At 35.3% G+C, this 19,939-nt stretch overlaps 1 protein-coding gene across 1 annotated transcript in view; it reads left to right on the top strand.

Moving 5' to 3' along the window:
- Positions 1 to 18,782, top strand: part of LRRIQ3 (leucine rich repeats and IQ motif containing 3) — a 219,604-nt gene extending 200,822 nt beyond the window's left edge. Inside the window, exons 8-9 of the mRNA XM_007469660.1 lie at positions 11,962 to 12,691; positions 18,626 to 18,782. Coding sequence (XP_007469722.1) covers positions 11,962 to 12,691; positions 18,626 to 18,782 — 887 coding nt within the window. The remainder of the gene's footprint in view (positions 1 to 11,961; positions 12,692 to 18,625) is intronic.
- The last annotated feature ends 1,157 nt before the right edge of the window (positions 18,783 to 19,939 follow it).

Genomic DNA, 19,939 nt, shown 5'->3' on the forward strand with positions numbered 1-19,939 from the left:
TATTTAAGAGACTATCCTTTCTCCCTACTATATTCTTGGCACCTTTGTTAAAGATCAGTTGACTGTATATGCATGGATTTATTTCTGGGCTCTATTCTATTCTCCATTTGTTAAAAGTCTTTCTGCCAGTGCACTAGTGTTTTTATTACTGTAGCTTTGTAATATATTTTGAAATCATGGAGTGTGATGCTTCTAGCTATGTTCTTTCTCAAGGTTGATTTGGCAATTTTTGGTCTTTTGTGCTTTCATGTCAATTATAGAATTGTTCTTTTTCTATTTCTGTAAACAATGCCATTAGGATTTTGATAGGGATTGAATTGAATTTGTAGATTGCTTTGTGTAGTATGGACATTTTAACAATATTCTTCTGGTCCTTGAACATGAGATATCTTTCTGTGTATTTGTTTCTTCATTTTCTTTCATCAATGTCTTAATGTTTTCAGTGTAGAGATTTCTCACCTGCTTTGTTAAATTTATTTCTTAGTATTTCATTGTTTTAATGCTATTATAAATGTGACTGATTTATTAATTTCTTTTTCACATAGTTTGTCATTAGTGTATAGAAATGAAACTGATTTGTGTATGTTGATTTTGTATCCTGTGACTTTACTGGATTACTCAGTTCTAATCATTTGTGTGTGTGTGGTGGCGGGGGTGTCTTTAGAGTTTTCTAGATACAGAATCATGTCTTCTGCAAACAGAGAAAATTTTACTTCTCCCTTTCTGATTTTAGATGCCTTTTATTTCTTTTTCTTCTCTAATTACTCTGGCTAGGACTTCCAGTACTATTTTGGATCGGATGACATCCTTACTTTGTTCCTGATATTAGAGGAAAAAATTGTGGGAGTTTATTACCCCTAGACCTGCCTTACAAGAAAATGGCTAAAGGGAGTTCTTCAAGTTGAAAGAAAAGAATGCTAAAAATCAACATGATAAACTAACTATGTACTTTTAAAATAAGTACTAAGACATTTTAAGACACTAAGACAGAGAGCTATTTTATGCCCTCTATTATCAACCAAAACAGTATTAAACATTTCATCATTTTGTGTTTGTGTGCACTCCTTTTAGCCCTCTGCTTAAGAAATAGCAAAAGAAAGAGAAAACAAAGAAACAGAAAAGCTTCTGAGTATATTTGCTTTTTATTTTTTAAAGTGCTTTTTATTTTTTAAAGTGCTTTTTATTTTTTAAAGTGCGGTGATGTGTTAGATATAAAAGACTTCCTTGCAATGGAGTTTCTCTAAGTGTGAAGGTCTTCAGGCCATTTTACTACATATTTTGGAACAGAAATCATTGGCAGGCATGACATCCAAATGTGACTCCATAATTTTATTAAAGGATTGCTTAATGGACAGATTACTTTCCATTTTTTGTAGCAACATTAAAGAAAAAAAAAAAACTAGCATGAATTTTGCTTGGGTTTCAGATTTTCATGTTATTTGCTTAACAGTTACAATTTGTTAAACATCTCTTTTTATATGGAGGAAACATAAATAATCATTTCATGGTGAGTGTTAAAGAGCTTCTTGTCATTTAAAAATTCAACCAGGGGTTTCTGAGAACACCTATGTGTGTACCCAGTCATGATTCTGATACCCTGCTCTTGTCTTTCAGATTAAATATGCAACTAGAACCTATGTTAATACCTTATTTTCTTCAATCTTATGACAGTTCTTTAAATCAATGGCCAAGTAATTGTCATTTTTAAGCCTATAATTCAAGTAGCCAGTTCTAATTTTTTTTTCTGAAAAAAATTGCTATACAAAGGAGGAGCATTAAATAGAATTATATAAATTATTTTCTTATGTGACTCAGCAGTTTAGGTAAAGGATTAACTCCATAACAGTGTCAAGCAATGTTTAGGAAATATGCAACAATCTATCTCTAGGCATTTTCCTATGGTAAGTTTGAGTCAGAGATGCAGTACCAAAACTACCTCATGTCATGTTTTTCCTTTTCTATTTGAACTGTGTTTTGACAGTTTGTTTGCAATATCTTATGTCAATGCCCTTCATATTCAAAGGTTATGCCCCTTATAGTATTGCCTGCCTTATATATATTAGATAGGTGACCTTCAGGCCTTTTCATTTGGATTATATTTATTGTCAATTCCCTAATTCACAAAAAAGAATGCCATTTTGGGGCCTATTGTTACTGACAAGTTCTTACTGGATATCAAGTCACTCCAGGTTATATAGAAGCTGCTCAGATCACCAATCTGCCTCACAGATTTGAACTTGTATATAAGTGACTTTTGTGATTATTATTTTTGTCTTGTAATAATATAAAAGAAGCAGGGAAAATGTCACCAATACAAAGCTGTTATACATGTAGACTTTATATTTGCTTGTATGGAAAGTTCACTTTGCAACCTCCTAGATTATTATAGTCACTGTTTGGCTCTTAATGTTGTCAGCTGGATCTAATAAAGAACCTTGATGCCATTGTCAGGTAATGCACAGGTGAAGCAAAAATGCTGTTAAGTGGATAAAAGGTGTCAGTAGAAGGGAGAAATGGAAAAGAAAGAATAAATTAACGTGATGAGGAAGGTACATATCAGATAATTCAAATTAGTCATCCCTCTGCTATACTTAAATCTTGTAGTGGAACTCTTGACTTCCTTATAAAACACAAACTGTCTCTGAGAAAAATTAATACATTTAAAAGTCATTTCAGGGCTTCCCTCGTGGTGCAGTGGTTGAGAGTCCACCTGCCAATGCAGGGGACACGGGTTCTTGACCCGTTCTGGGAATATCCCACATGCCATGGAGCAGCTGGGCCCGTGAGCTGTGGCCACTGAGCCTGTGCATCCGGAGCCTGTGCTCCGCAACGGGAGAGGCCACAACAGTGAGAGGCCTGCGTACAGAAAAACAAAAACAAAAACAAAAAGTCATTTCACATGTATTTTTTTTTTTTTTTTTCCTTGCGTTATGCGGGCCTCTCACTGCTGCGGCCTCTCCCATTTGCGGAGCACAGGCTCCAGACGCGCAGGCTCAGCGGCCATGGCTCACGGGCCCAGCCGCTCCGCGGCACGTGGGATCCTCCCGAAACGGGGCACGAACCCGCGTCTCCTGCATCGGCAGGCGGACTCTCAAGCACTGCGCCACCAGGGAAGCCCCACATGTATTTTTTAAATTCTAGTTTTGTATATAATATTAATATTTAATAAATAGTTGAATATTTTTAAATCGTATACCAAAAATGCAGAACACTCTGCTAACTGTAGTAGAGGATATAAAGATATATATAACATATCCCCTATCCTTTAAAAACTAAAACTTACTGAAAGAGTTAAGATGCACAGCTATAGCACAAGCAGAATTCTTTATGAACTGAGTGGATTTTGTCCCACTGCTATAAGACAGTGCTTCCAGTTATGACACAAATCAATAATAATAAAGTGTAAAGTGTGCTAGGTTAAAATGAGAGAGAGTTTGTAATTAGTAGAAAATGTATTGTTTATATTATCTAATTACAGTAGTAAAAATAGAATATAAAATATTAGATATCAAATTTTGAGTTCATATAAAACTTATAAATAATGTCTTTAAAACCATCTCATTCTTGGACTTGAGCTTGAATTCCATGAGCATAAAATATTTACACAAGATGCAGTGATTTTTAAAATATGTCCACAAATCTACTGATACTCTTCCCTTCAAAAAGTGGAGCCTAATTCTCCTCCCCTTGTGGGGTGGACTTAGGGACTTAAATATAAAGAATAGAATATGGCAAAAGAGATGATATGTGACTCACAAGACTCATCACAGAAGATATTTTGTCCTGCTCTGGGCTCTCTGTTAGATCACTTGATCGGGGGAAAGTCAGCTGCCATATCAGAAGAACACATATATATACCAAGTAGTTATTTTGAAAGACCCACAGCAAGGAACTGAGGCCTTCAGCCAACAGCCAGTAAGAAACTTAGACCTTTGTCAATAGTCATGTGAACGAGCAGACTTGGAATGGAATCCTCCAACTGCAGTCAAGCCTTTGGATGCCTGCAACCCTGGCTGACATCTTTTTTTTTTTTTTTTTTTTTTTTTTTTGCGGTACGAGGGCCTCTCACTGTTGTGGCCTCTCCCGTTGCGGAGCAACAGGCTCCGGACGCGCAGGCTCAGCGGCCATGGCTCACGGGCACAGCCGCTCTGCGGCATGTGGGATCTTCCCGGACCGGGGAACGAACCCGTGTCCCCTGCATCAGCAGGCGGACTCTCAACCACTGCGCCACCAGGGAAGCCCTGGCTGACATCTTAATTACAATATCATTGGGAAACTCAGCCTCAGCCACCCAGCTAGGCTACTCTTGCATTTTTAACCTAAAGAAACTGAAATAATAAATGTTTATTGTTTTAAAGCCTTTATGTTTTAGAGTAATTTGTTAAGTATCGATAGGTATTTAATATACCAAGTTTTAATGATAATCATTTTTAAGTCTTCATAGTCTCCAATAACAAGTAGTTTAGGCTGAATAACTGAAAAAATATAAAACTTTTTACAGTCATTCAGACATTTCCAATAGTTGAAAGATTCTGTGCAAGAATTTATTTTCCCATTTCTTTCATTGACAAGTATAACTTTGTATGTGTGTGAAAATGTGAATGGACTTCAAATCTAATTGAATTTTTATATCATCCTATATTTCAAAATTATGATGAAACTCTAATTTACAGAAGAAAAGCCATTCTGCTTCTAGGAAGTATGTCATTAAAAATGTTTATCAACCAGAAATGGATTGAAGTATCGGATATATGTGTATAGTCAGCCCTCCATATCGGACAGTTCCACATCTACAGATTTAACGAACTCGATCTAAGATATTCAGAAAAAAAAATTTCCAGAAAGTTTGAAAAAACAAAGCTTGAATTTGCTACTCACAGGCAACTATTTACATAGCATTTACCTTGTGTTAGGTATTTTAAGTAATCTATAGATAATTCAGGAGTACGTACATAGATTATATGCAAATACTACGCCGTTTTATGTAAGGGACATGAGCATCAACCCATTGTGGATACGGAGGGATGACTATAGTCTGGATTTGAGAGCCACTACCCCAGACCAGCCACACCTTGGGCTATGTGCCATATTAAACACCTATTTCATGAGTCTCTTGTCAACAGTAAATAGCACCACACACAGTAACTCACTGCTCAAGTACATTTTCAAGTGATAGAAAGCCTCCTGAGCCCCGTTCTATTGCCACGACTGTAGAGTAGTGTCAGATCACACCTGACTCCAAAGGCTCTAGATAAAATTTATGGCAAAGGGGTGCCTAGAGTCTGTAGTAACTCCACTCTCCACAAGGGTGCTCAGTGTCTCTGGGCACTCCATTATTCGTTAACAGCTCACTAGTATGCCACATCACACCAGCTGGGGAACTGTGCTTAGAAATTCAGAAGAGAGGGTACTCCTTTTGTATTAGTCTCCTCGGGCTTCAATAATAAAATGCTACAGAATGGGGAGCTTAAACAACAGAAATTTATTTTCTCACAGTTCTGGAGGCTGGAAATCCAAGATCAGGGTGCTAGCATGGTCATTTTTAGTGAGGCCTCTCATTCTGGCTTGTACATGCCAGACATCTTGCTGTGTGCTCATGTGGCCATTTTAGTCTGTGTGCATGGAGAGGTGGAGAAAGCAAGCTGTCTGGTATCTCTTCTTTTAAGGATATTAATCTTATTAAATCAGGGCCATTTTACTTGTTTTCTGCTCTGGTTTGTATATGTCTTCAGTTTTTGTTTCTCTATTTCTTTTTTTTCCTGTTTTTTGATTATTCGAATACATTTTATAATCCATTTTATCTGTTGGATTTTTCATTGAACTTCTTCACATTATATATTTATTTTCTCTAGGGATTATAATATAGATCCTTAATTTAGCACAATCTACTTAATATTGTACCACTTCACAGAGACTACAGAAAGGAGGAGCCCAAATGGCATGTGTAGTTGCTTGAGTTGTGTATTTTATATGAAGTGCTATCTTTCATGAAAAAATTTTCATTAATAGTATGTGTTCTGGGTTATATTGTTGGCATTGCAACTGTTACATAATTCTCTGGATTCTGTTATAAGAATGTTGATTTTTTTTTAAACACACTTTTAAAAACTACTTGCTTTTGAACATTCCCCAGAGTCCTCAGGATTGTTTTATTTTGTTTTGTTTTTTGCCAGATGTTAGCCAGATGTTAGGATCTTACTTCAACATATTGACTATTTCTTTAAGCCTCAGTTCCTTTATCTGAAAATGGGGATAAAAATAGTACAGTACTTAACTCATAAGATTGGTAAGAGGACTAAATGAGATCATTTGTTTAAAGGACTCAGAACAATTTGACATGTAGCAACCATTCAGTAAATATTAACTGTATTGTTATGATTGGTGACCAGTAATATCTTTCTTATGAGGTAATCAATATTAAAGTAAATGATAAATTGTTGTTGGAAGATTATATTAGGTAAGTAAACAAGTATAAAAGCATGCAAGGCTTTATAGGCCATGACAAGTAATTTGAGTTTTATCATGAAGGCATATGGAAGCCATAGATCTTTAAAGACACAATTTCGAGAGATTATTATGGCTTCATCACTGTGTGGGAAATTGTGTGTTGGGAAACGCAGAGACTACTTAAGAAGACATTGCAAATAGTCAAAGTAAGAGTTGATAGAAACCTGAATTAGGGTGATAGCAAGGAAATGGAAGAACAGAATCAGTTAATCTGAGCTATGTTTTTGAGGTAAACTCTACAAGACTGATCGATAATATGAATAAGCTATTAGGTGTTATTTGTTGAGATAAAGGGTTGATTTTAGAGGGAATTAATTTTGGGTAGCAACTGAGATCTTTTGAATGTGTTTTGAATGTGCCAAATTTGAAAAATACCTATAAGACTTCCAAGTGGAAATGATAAATTTGAAAGTTATCAGCATAGAGATTGATATTTAAAGCCATGAACGTGATTCACTTCAGAAGAGAAAATAGAGATGGGAAGGGGACCTAGTATCAAGTCCTCAACAACTCCAGAAATTTGGTGAAAAGAAAGAGTCTGAAAACAAAACTAAGAAGAAGTCATCAGAAAGCTGGAAGAAAAATCAGGAGAGCTTTAAACAACATAGGGGGAAAAAAAAGAGATATCTTCAGGATATCAGGAGAGCTTTAGAGAATCTGGAAATCAGAAAATATGGAAAAAAAAAAAAAGATTTCAAGGAGGAGAAATGATCAGCTGTGTTAAATCCATTGAGAATTCAAGAAAGATTAGAACAGAAAAAAAAGTGTCCTTTGTATTTACCACCATAGAAGCTTTTGTTAGGGAGAGTTTCAACAGGTGGGTGAGTACAGTAGAGTTGAAATCCATATATAAATAAAAAGTTGATAAATTGAAAAATTAATGAAAGGTGAATAAAAGGACATAGTACAGGGAGACAACTCTCATAGTAGTTTTCACTCTAAAATCGAACAGGAAAAATGGAATAGTAGCTAGAGGGAAATGAGGGTAAAAGGAGTGTTGTTGTTCTTGCATTGGTGGTGGTAGAGGTGGTTATGGTAGTTTAAACATGGCTGTGAATGATCCAGTAGTGAGGGGATGATAAAGCAGAAAGTTAAGATAATTGCAGAAGCGAAGCTAAAGGGGGATGGGACCAAAGCACATGTAAAGAATTTGGCCTCTGCTGAAAGAAGGGATGCTTCCTTCATTGTATCAGGATAGAAGAAGATGCATGAATATACAGACAAGTTTATAAATTTGGTTATGGAAATATGAGAACATTTCCATCACTTGACTTCTGTTTTTACTATAATGAATGAGATGAATTGTAAAGTCTTGAAACAAAATATACATACAAAGAAGGCTTTCCTGTATGTTCTGTGTTAACTGTCCAGTGGATGTTGAGGGGTGTGATAAAATGCTTTGCTGTATTTTCCCCACTCATTACTAAATTATGTGGCTATTTGAACACTATGCCATTGATGGAATTAAAGAGATAAGATAAACTCCTTGTTTTCCATATCAAATATAATGAAAAAAAAACAATAACATATTGTTCTTACTCTTTGTCAGGCCCTGTTCTAATAATTATATATTATACTTTATCAGGCTTTTTTCATTTTATTAATTCACTTTATCCTGTTAGAACCCTATAAATTGGGTATTATCACCCACAGTTATCAGACTGAAGCCCAGAGAATTGAATAACTTGCCTACACTTAGTAAATAGTAGAACTAGATTCAAATCCAGCCAAATTGTCTCCAGAATTTAGGCTTTCACCACTATGCAAAGGACATTGATCTTGAGCAACAGATTCACTCGTCCATTCATCTACTCATCCATCCAACAAATATATTTATTGGCATTTACTATTTAGTTAAGCCCACTACCCCCCTAAAAAGAAAACCTTACTCTCTGCAAAATACTAAGAATGGAGGATGAAAAAAAAAATAAAAAAGAAAAGTACGGTCTCTACCACTAAGGAAATTATATCTAGCTTGCTACTATGGCTAAGAATTACTACATAGAGCTTTAATATAAATGAAATGTGTGGTAAATTCTATAAGGAAGGAAGTGATATGAGAATTTAAAAACTATCCACTCTTATTTAAAGAATAAAGAAAAGTGACATGTGAAGAGACCTTGAAAAATACATAGAATTTGAACTTACGTAAATAGGGAAAACAACACACTGGACAAAACATTAAATAACATAAACAAAAGCCCAAAGATGGAAAGATGTGGCAGATGTATAGGGAAAAAAATGGAGCTCTTCTCCTATAATATAGGATCCTAAGCTTAAATGTAAAGGACCATGAAGGTTTTGTTTTCCTTTGTCTGGGTAGAAGGCATGACATGATTAGAGTCCTAGTTTTAAAAGATGAATTGTATAGCAGTGAGTGATATCTTGAAACAGAGAAGGAAACTAGGAGGTTTTTAAAAGTGCTAATGGGATTATGTTCAACCAACCACTGAGAAAAATGTCAATCATCAGCCAAAAAGTAATTATAGTTAGTATACCCAATGAAGTACAGCTTCTATCTTCAAAGAGCCTCCAGGAGGCAAGACTTACTTATATTAAACCAAGGAGGCAAGACTTACTTATATTAAACTATTAAGGGACAAACATATATATATTGGTAACTGTGATGTTGTGATTTATAACAAGAAAGATATATTTGGTCTTTGTCCCCAGTTCTGGCATAGAGCTCCTGACACTTCCTAAGTGATGAGAGCAGAGCAACAAAGACGTCTTTTGTTATGTTAGTGAGGTGACTTTTGGAACTCATCTAAGGGTGGGGGCTGGTTTCCAGGGGAATCAACCACATGATTAGAGGGTTAGAACTTTCAATCCCAAACCTGACCTCTGGGGAAGGAAGAGTAGCTGGATTGAGTTCAGTTGTCAAAGGCCAGTGATTTGATAAATCACACCTGTGTAATGAAGCCTCCATAAAATTCCAAAAGGACTGGGTGCAGAGAGCTTCCAGATTGGTGAACACATGGAGATTCAGGGAGAGTGATGTGCTTAGAGAGAGAGCATGGAAGCTTCTCACCCTTTTCCAGTCCCTTGCCCTATGCATCTCTTCCCTCTGGTTGTTCCTGAGTTATATCCTTTTATAACAAACCAGTAAATTACTAACTTAAATGTTGGTCTGAGTTCTGTGAGCTGCTCTAGCAAATTAATTGATACCAAGGAGAGGGTTGTTGGAACCTCCAATCTATAGCTGGTTGGTCAGAAGCACACATGATAAGAGGGACTTGTTGCAGGAAATGGGGTGCAAGAGAATGGTCACATCCCAGGTCTTGGGCAAGTCCTTGGGACAGACCGCCAATTGAGGTTCCTTGGCTTTGCACAGGAAAGCATTCAAGAGCGAGCAGAAATAGAGTGAAAGCAGAATTATTCAGGGAGATATACACTCCATAGACAGAGTGTGGGCTGTCTCAGAAGGCAAGAGGCCCCAGAATATAGGGTTGTTAGCTTTATGAGCTGGGTAATTTCATAGGCTAACAAGTGGGAGGATTATTCCAACTAATTTGGGGAAGGGGCAGCGATTTCCAAGAATTAGGCCATTGCCCACTTTTTGGCCTTTTATGGTCAGCCTAGGAACTGTCATGGCACCTGTGGGAGTGTCATTTAGCATGCTGATGTATTACAGTGAGCATATTATGAGGCTCAAGATCTACTGGAAGTCCAATCTTAAGCCATCTTGGGCCTAGTAGGTTCTAACCAGTTTTTGTGTATCCTCAAGTACTGTGGCATTCTTTTAAAGGTTGTGCCCTGCCCCCTTCCCTCCTATCTCAGACTTGCAATTAGCATCCAAAGAGAGAAGGGGGAGGGCAGGATGATAGGACTGAGCTCTTAACCTGTGGGATCTGATCCTATCTCCAGGTAGGTAGTGTCAGAATTAAGTTGAATTGTAGGACACCCAGCTTGTGTCAGAGTGTCATATGGTGGTATGAGAAAACTCCCTCACTCCACACAAACCAGAACCTTTAGGAACATTTTAGCGTTGTGTTTTCTATCCCTGATCTTTTATTCTTGGCCAGGTTTCCCATGTCAAGGTCTACACATAAAATTAAATTTACCCATAAGAGTACCTTTTCTAGGTAGTTGTTCCAGACCACACCCTGTTTACTGTAGATTTGAAATTCTGGCTTTCATTCCTCTGAGCCTCTAGTGCCTTGCTTTGGACTCAAACTCGTAATGCTTATTTTTGGACACTTTGGCTTTCACTTGCTAGCCTTGTTTTTCTGCTTTGCTCTAGGCTCTGCTTCCTTTTCTAATGTTAATATTCCTGTGGCCTCAAGTGAAAATCCTACCTGTTCACTTCTTTCCTACTGCCTGACTCCACAGGTTCTGCCCTTCTTCATGGCCACCTTAACGTCCATAAATATTCCACCATCAGATTTGGCATTATGACATATAAAAACTTTGAGAATCTTCTATTAGAAGATTAAAAGATTAGAAAAGATGAAACCCTCATAGACTAGAGTTAGCAGAGATTCAATTTCAATAGAGAGGGAATCAGTAAAACACGGGAAACATCTTTTCTGAAGATTAATAAGCATTCTTTTTTTACCTGTATTTGCCACCTGGTCCTAAATTCATCAACTGGTTTGTCAGAAAATAAATAATGAACAACAATGTGATTCAGGTTTTTATATTGGATAACTTGGCTCTGATAACAAATAAACCCAGAAACATATATTGATCAAATATAATTACCTTTTATTTCTGGCTTCCATAGAGTCCAAGTTGGATAATCCTGGTCAGCGAGTACTTTTTCAAGCAGGGATTCAGGGATTCAGAGTCCTTCTACCTTGTAGATCTACCATCTTCTAGCACTTTATCCTAATCTCTGTGCAGTGGGTCAGAAGAAGAAAGAAAATATAGAGGAAGAACATTTGTTTCTTAATAACCTTGGACCAGAAATGACACATATAACTTTTGCTGACAATGTCCTAGAGAAGACAGTCTCACAGCCACACATAATAGCAAAGGATGCTGAGAGATTTCATTTCTTTGAGTATCCAATGAAGGGAAAAGCAATTTTTAAGGCAGCTATTATTTCCACCAGAGTTAAGAAAAATAAGGTAAAATGAATTACAAAGTCCTTTGCAAATATGAGATAATAATAACTATATGTAAAAATAATACGTATGATTAAGTAATAAGTCTAAGGTAAAATGCTGCTATTGAGTCAGTGCAAGTTAAATAATTGTGAGAGATAATAAAGGAAATATAGGAATCAGTGCATTTCTTTGTTAAAATATTCCAATAGTGATTTTTCTCTCCAAAAATCACGATTAAATCACAAATTGAAAAGGAATATCAGTTGGGAAAAATGCCCCTTAAAAAAGTAAATAACAGGTTCTTGTCAATTTTATTAATGTGGCTTTCAAAACAATTGGGACAGAAAATAAACTGTGCTTAACACTTGTATAATGGATTATATTTGTCTGCTGTGTGATGTAGGTCAGAAAGAGTCTGAAGATAAAATTGAGGATGAAGAATTGGATGTCAGTTTTAGGATATCAATGTTCAAACTACCAGTACATACTTCAGATTCCCTGAGGTATGCTGCATTATTGAAAGCAAAAGAACAAGATTATTTTCCTATGTATACCGAGCCACTTTCTATCACTCAACAAAAACCAGTAATTAAAATAAAAGACATGCTGTTGGAGAAGAGAGTAAGAAGAGAGTTTTTTACAACACAAAGAACTGGTATGAAACTCCAAGCACTTTATGATATTGATAAATATTGCTCAGAACAAAAGAAGCAGGCAAGCTATAAAAATAAAGTAACAGCTGTAAACGTGGCACAAGTGGCCCAAGAACGAGTTAGATTCACTATTCAAGAAAATTTAAATAAGAAAATATATGCTACGCATAAACTAACTGCAAGAGATAATAAGACCATTCAGAATGGTTTACAACGACTTTGGCAGGACAGATCCAACTACCTTGAGAAAGTTAAAGAGAGGAGAGTCCTGTTTCTGGAAGAAAAAAAACAAAAGGCTAAAGACCGTTTATTAATTCAAAACTTAAATAATAAGCGCACTCTTTTGACCAAAGAAATGACTAAAATTGACAGATTGAAGAAGAAGCAGGCTGTCTTAAAAGAGAAAAGCCTAATTGTTCAGCAAAAACTGGCAACTGAAAAATATCAAAAGGATTTACTTAAACAAATGAAGGAAATTAGGTAGGTACAGTTTTGATATAATAGAAGCTTTTATGTTGTTGGGGAGGAAAAAATTTTCCTCTGCCTTCTAGGTTCTCCTGGCTGGTTTAAGAACTAAATGGATGTGAGACAGATTAACAGGAGAAAATCGAACAAAAGTTTAATAACATCTACACGTGGGAGAGACCCGGGAAAACTGAGTAACTCCCCCAAGTAGCTGAAGCCATCACCTTAAATACCATCTTCAGCTAAAGACAAAAGGAGGTGTTGAGGACGGAGAACCAATTATGAGAGGTTACCAGGAAAAGCACAGTAAACAAGGGTAAGGTTGTCATACAGATCTGTCACCTGTCTTCTCCATCAAGTTTCTAGAGGTTTGGTCATCCTCTTCCTCAGCTTATAGAGTTGTAAAATAGCTCAAAGAGATGAAAAGACACAGATAATTCTAAAGGGTACACCAGACAGGACCCCCAGTAATTTTTTTTTTACCCTTTTTTTACCCTTGTGTGTCTTTCACACAGTTTTTTTTTTTTTTCTTCTTCTGATATTAGATTGAAGCTTATCAGCCAGTTTTATCCTGATTATATTTTAAGTGACCAAACTGTTAATACGTATGTTTAAGGCTTATCTAGAAATACTTAAAGATCATTATAACTGCTTATTTCATTTACATTTTAAAATGCTATTGTTTAAAAAAAGTAGTCTGTACTAGAAAGGAGTGTAAAATAAGAAGAAAGCATTTATCTTTTCCTAGCGATAAGCACATTTAAAACTATTTACTGAGGTACTTTATATAATATCTTTTTAAGTATGAAAAATATATTTTTCTCCTCCAAAATTTAAAAACATTTTCCTTAATGTATACTTTGTGTGTGTGTGTGTGTGTGTGTGTGTGTGTGTGTGTGTGTGTGTGTGAGAGAGAGAGAGAGAGAGAGATATTTTGGAAATAATTTTTTTTATAATTTAATAGAAAATATATATTTTGGAAAAGAGAATGAAAGCTAGTCTGGTATTTCAAAATGTAAGTCTAGCACAAATCAATGTTAAAGAAAAATTAAGCAGCTTAGTTTTATTACAGCAAATTGAATGTCTGGCCATCATTAATCTGTAGAGGATACAGAGTCAAGTGAGCTTCCTAATGTGTATTAACTGAATTATCTTCTTTTGTAAGCTACTGAACAGATATTATCCTTGAGAGTACACAGGAATAAGGCAATGTTCTGGTTATGTCAATAATGTATCCTAAAAGGCATTACTGAGTTTTATTATAAATGTTTTCAAATAAAGATTATCAATGTGCAGAAAAGAGCTATGACTGAAAAAAAGTAAAATCTGTCTAGACACTTCAGAAGTTTCTCAATTCTTTTTCTGCCATTTGATTCTTCATTAACGTACCAAGCACTTCACCTAAAAGCATTCTGGTGAATCTCAATAACTAGTGAAGTCATTACTGAGAATATAACTTCCTGATCCTGCTCTGGAATGAGGAAAAATGAATGAAGAAAGGGGAACCATAAAGCTCTAGTTTAGGAAATTGATAAAATACCCATAGGAGTGTTTAAGACTGAATTAAAAAGAGACTTTAAAATGAAAGCATTTCTATATCAGGTAAAAGCTGGTCATAAGTTTCCCCAACTATTCTTGTCCCTACTCGAAAAAAGTGATGACGCTGCTCAGGGCAGAACAGCATCGTGTACATTTTGAAGTAGAGTATCATTTAGCTTGGAAGATCTGACACCTAAGCCAGTTATCCAATTACATCATCTTCTTCTTGTCCTTATTTTTGTCATCAATTGACCTTCTTGACTACCCTCTTCATTCCCTGTGGTCTTTATATCCTAATATATAAAGCTTTTCTTTATCCAGCTTCTGCCATTATCACTGTTAACTTCCAAATTGAGAAGAACAACCCTCCCAATTGCCTAACCTAACCTAAACATTTTTGGATCCCAGAACCCTTTAAACTCATTCCCATAGACATATAAATGCTACCTCATCACCTGGAACTGCACCACCTCTTAAATTTTAAACTCATATATTTATTTATGGCTAAAATCTCTATCTTTTCAACTCTTTTTTTCCCCTTTACTTTCACATGTATTCTTCAAATATATTGTGACACTCATCCCTCAAATAACCTTTCTTATAGACTTTCTAGTATAGCTTCCAGGGTTCTTTAATTCGATTATTCTTTTTTCCATTTCATCCAGTGTCTCTGATGTCTTTTTCTTTCATTGCCTCCACCATGCTAACCGCCTCAGCCCCTACCTTGGAAAAATCCAATTATCTATCTTCATTTTTTGTATTAGGGTAAAAATGGCTAGAAGGCATCAGTGACTTGTAGATTTATGCTGATATCAATTCTATGGCCTCCAACTTTAGCTGCTCCCTCAGGTGCTTGCTCTTTCTCCCATTACCTACAAAAGTGATTTTAAACCTCATCAACTATAGAGCTTCCTATGCACATACCACCTCTGACCTTTCCTTCTCAACAAGTCACTCTGTCCCAAAGGAATTTTAGGCCTTCAAGCTTGAATTTATTCAATTTTCCAATTCCCTATCTGTAAAATTCTACATATCCTATATTTATCCTCATTTCCTTTTCTACTGTCTCAGGATTAGGTTCCCATTTTCCTGTTAAGAGCTAATAATCCCTCTGTTTTTGCTCTTAGTAAGCCTGGAAGTGGGTAATGCAAGACCTCTGTGCTAGGCAGAATTACGGCCCCCAAGAAGATACCATGACCTGATCCCTAGGACTAAGAATAGGATAAGAGATGGTGGGGGAGGGGAAATTTCCCCTCTTTCCCCTATTAGTTCCTTTGGCTGGCAAGTAAAATAACATAAGGCAGATTAACAGGAGAAAATCAAATGTATTACATGTGCCAAGGGAATCCATGTAAGTATGAAGTATTCCAAAGTCAGCAAGGCAAGGTAATATATATATATACTCTGGACTAAGGAGAAGAAGGTGGGGATCTGAGGCTTCAAGGGGAAGTAAGGTTATTCACAGGAAGAACAAAAGTAGTTAATGTTTGGTAAAAACATGTTTGCTGGGCCATCCTAAGACAATAAGGCACTTTGATCAAATGGGCTTTGCTAGGTTCCTCCCTGTCTACAATGCCTAATACTTTACTATAGTAACTATGGTGGCAGCTTCTTCCTAGCACAGGCCCCCTATTTTAATTTCATTTAGGCAGTAAGGGGGGAGTTCAAAGGTTCTTTTGGGCCTGCATTGTTTTTAGCTCAAAATAATTCGCATTCCAGAGTGGCATATCTTCGGGGAAGCCTGCCCTTGTCCCCATCAATACTACACTCATGGATATGCTACCTTACATGGCAAAGGGACTCTGCACATGTAATTGAGGGTTGACCTTAAAATAGGAAGATTATTTTGGATTATTCAGATGGGGGCAGCATATTTCATGAGCCTTGAAATGCAGAGGCAGGAGAGAAAATCAGAGGGAGTCAAAGTAGGAGAAAGACTTGACATGACACGTCTGATCTAAAGATGAAGGGAGCCATGTAGAAAAAGTGAGAAGGAAATGAATTCTGACAACAACCAGCAATCTTGGAAAGAGGACCTCAAGACCTGGATGAGAACCGTGGCCCTGGCTGACACCTTGATTTCAGTCTTGTGAGAACCCAAGCAGAAAATCCAGCTGAGCCATGCTGTTCCTGGACTTCTGACCCATGGAAATTATGAGATAATACATGGTGGTTCTTGTAAGCCAATACATTTTATAATAGTTTGTTTTATAGCAATAGGAAAATACAGACTCTTTTTTTCTCCTTTCTTACGATTGCTTTGGTTATTCCAGGACCTTCGCATTTCCATGTACAATTAGCTTTTAAAACATTCAGATTACCTAAAGTTAATACATTTAAAATAAATGGTAATCTAAATTTAATCACATATATATTTAAAACAAATTTAAATGTTAATTTCTACCCATAAAGCTCTTTGCATATTAATTTAGGGAGAACTGACATCTTAGTAATATTGTCTTCCAATTCTTGAACACGATATAACTCTCCATTAATTTAAATTTTCTTTAACTTTTTTCAGCAATATTTTATCATATTCAGGTATAGGCCTTGCATGCTTTTTATTAAACTTATGTCAAAGTATTTATTTTTTGATGGTATAGTAAATGGAATTTCTTAATTTCATTTTCCAGTTCGATTCTGATATATATAAATATTGATATAATAGATTATTATGTTTTTCACTCTTCAATTCTTTTAAATAGTTTATTTTTTACATTTTGTCCAAGTTTATAACTGTTATCTGTAGGAGGGCTATTTCAATAAATATCTTAGACTGAATTAGTACCATTAATTAATTACATGTGCAAGGTCTATTTTTCTGTGAGTTCTACTCTGTTGCATGTCCAGACATGACTACTCTCCAGAGCTCCTATTTCAAAAGAGTTGTAGCTAATTTTCATTGACTGATTATTAAATACCAGCCTTCCCCTAAGGATTTTAAATGTATTAGCTCATTTACTCCCTACTAAACCCTATGAGTTGGATTGTCCCTTCTTAAAGGTGAAGAAATGATGCATGTAGAGCTTAAATAACTTGTCCAAAAATCAATCAGTAAATTACAGATCTGGATTTCAAATCCAAGCAGAATGGTTTCACTATGTGTACTCCTAACCATAAGCCATTGTTTCTTTGTATTCAACTCCCTAGGCATTTCAATATAGATAGCCAGGCTCTTTAAACTCAGTATTACCAAAATAGAATTCTAATCTTTCTTCCCATCTGGCTGCTCTTAAGTTTCCTATCCTGATGAATGCCACTGTTATCCATACAATAAAATAAATTATTAAATATTAGGTACTCCTCTAAGGATTTTAAATGTATTAACTCATTTAGTCCTTTACTAAACCCCATGAGTTGAATTATTCCCTTTTTAAAGATGAAGAAAATGAGATAGAGAGAACTTAAGTAACTTGTCCATAATCACATAGTCAATAAGTTGCAGACTTTCTAGACTTAGCCCTCTCTTCCACTCCCTAAGTCCACATTTCTGAGTGTACTTAAATACAAATAAATATATGTATTTCATTTATATGTTCATATACCTTTATTTCTCTTTACTTTCTATAAGCTTCTCAAAATTATATCATGTCTTATTTATCTTTGTTTCCAGGATCTAGGGATAGTGCCAAGCATTATAATACATAACTCTTGAATGAATGAGGATGAATTAATGAATTTTCCTAAGGCCCATGACACTTCTCAGGTTTGCCAGAGTAACCTGATTCACCTTTCTCTAACTTAATAAGAGTCTGCTAGGGCTACCATAACAAAATACCACAGACTGGGTAACCTAAGCAACAGAAATTTGTCTTCTCAATTTCTGGAGACTAGAAGTCCAAAATGAAGGTGTTGTCAGGTTTGGTTTCCCGAGGCCTCTCTCCTTGGTTTGAAGATGCCTGCCTTCTCACTGTGTCCTCACATGGCCTTTGTTCTGTGTATACACATCCTTGGTGTTCCTTCATCTTCTCATAAGGACACCTCTAAAAGGTCTTTCTCCAAATACAGTCACATTCTAAGATACTGTGGGTTAGGATTTCAACATTTGAATTTGTGGAGGTCATAGTTCAGTCCATAGTAGACTCCTAGAAAGAGCTTAGATTTAGTGAGGCTTAAGTAAAAGTTCTGCAAGTCATGGCATAGTTTGGTTAGATGCCTCTTTGGGAATCTAAGCCAGTGTTCATAAAAATTCTCAGTTATAGCTAATAGAAAACTTAGAAATATTAGCCCAAGATGAATATTATTTAATGATATAATAATATTTTAAGCAATAAGTGGAGTTCTATCTTTTTCCCATTTTGTATATATCTATTTTGAAGACATTTAATTATCATTAACAATTAGATTGATTGTTATGGTTTTAGTCATTTAAAAGTACCTTATTCTGTTACCTTACTTTTTTCTTCTTAGGGCTCAAGAAATATATAAAAGACATTGTGAAGAAAAGATTGTTAATGATATGATTCCCTTTCAAAAAGCTTGTGAAATATTTCAAGATACTAAAACAAAAGCTGCAATTGTGAAAAAGAATTTAATCCTTAAAGTTCCCGATGGAATGACAAAGTGAACCAATGCCAGATCACATTCTATGGTCATTTTGAATTATGGCCATTATTTTTAGTTAAAGCACTTTGAAATAATATTATAAAAGAAGAAGTACTCTATGTCACAAGATGGATTTGTATGTAAATCTTCTAAAAATATAAAGAGTGATTAAAATGTTTCTCTTTTCGATCATAATTTAACTTAAATCAGGTTGAGTTGGCTCACCTAAAGGTTCCTTACATATACAGATATCCAAGGAACAATGAAAAGTGATTTAATTTATTGCAGGAAATACTGCAAAGGTATTGCTTGTATTGTTTCATATCCTGAGTACAGCAATTTGTAAGCCATTCTCAATTTCTCTGGCAACCTTAGAATAGTAATTTCGGCCCCAGCTATTGACTTTTATTAAGACACTGTGTTCTTTGATTAGTTTCTTTGCCTGCTTTCATATATTTAATTATATTTCCTGTTTATTTTGTTAAAACAATTTCTTTTTTCAAAATAAAAGTTTCACCGTTATATTGGTGACTCATGTTCTTATAAAAATTCAGAAAATATAAATTGTAAAAGGGAAATTAAACATTCTTATTAACTTCCTAGATGACTGTAAGATTTTTGTATATTTACTTTCAATGTGTTTGCCTTTACATATATGGGGGGCAGAGAGGAGAAATAGAGAAAGGATGCATGTAATTGAGTAATTGTGATCATAAAGTATTCAGAAATGATATATATTCAAGTCTATTTAATACATATTCATGGTGTAGAATTTGAAAAATAAAGAATATAAACACATACAAAAATTCTCTGTAAAATTTTAGTCGATTTTCAATAGTATTTTCAATCTAGAAAGATAAATGTCTCACTTATTATGACATTGCTCACTTAATACAATGTAACTAATGCCATTCAAAATTTCTCTTTAATACTCATCAGTTATATATGCAAGTTTTTAAGTGTTTCTTTTTAAAATTCTCTAATTTTATTAGTCTATGGTAAATTTCCCAAAATTAAATATTTTACAACAGCAGTTGTTCATTGTGCTTCTATGCTGGACTGCTAAAAAATGCTAGTAACATTTCCTTATGTTCTGTAAAATAATAGCTGTCTATTTAAATCCATGGTATCAGTTCTCCCTTTTCTTGTTAATTTGCAGATAACTAATGAGCAAGTCGT

The sequence above is a fragment of the Lipotes vexillifer genome, unplaced genomic scaffold, assembly GCF_000442215.2.
Source record: "Lipotes vexillifer unplaced genomic scaffold, Lipotes_vexillifer_v1.1 scaffold908, whole genome shotgun sequence".
In the NCBI taxonomy this organism is placed as follows: domain Eukaryota; kingdom Metazoa; phylum Chordata; class Mammalia; order Artiodactyla; family Lipotidae; genus Lipotes; species Lipotes vexillifer.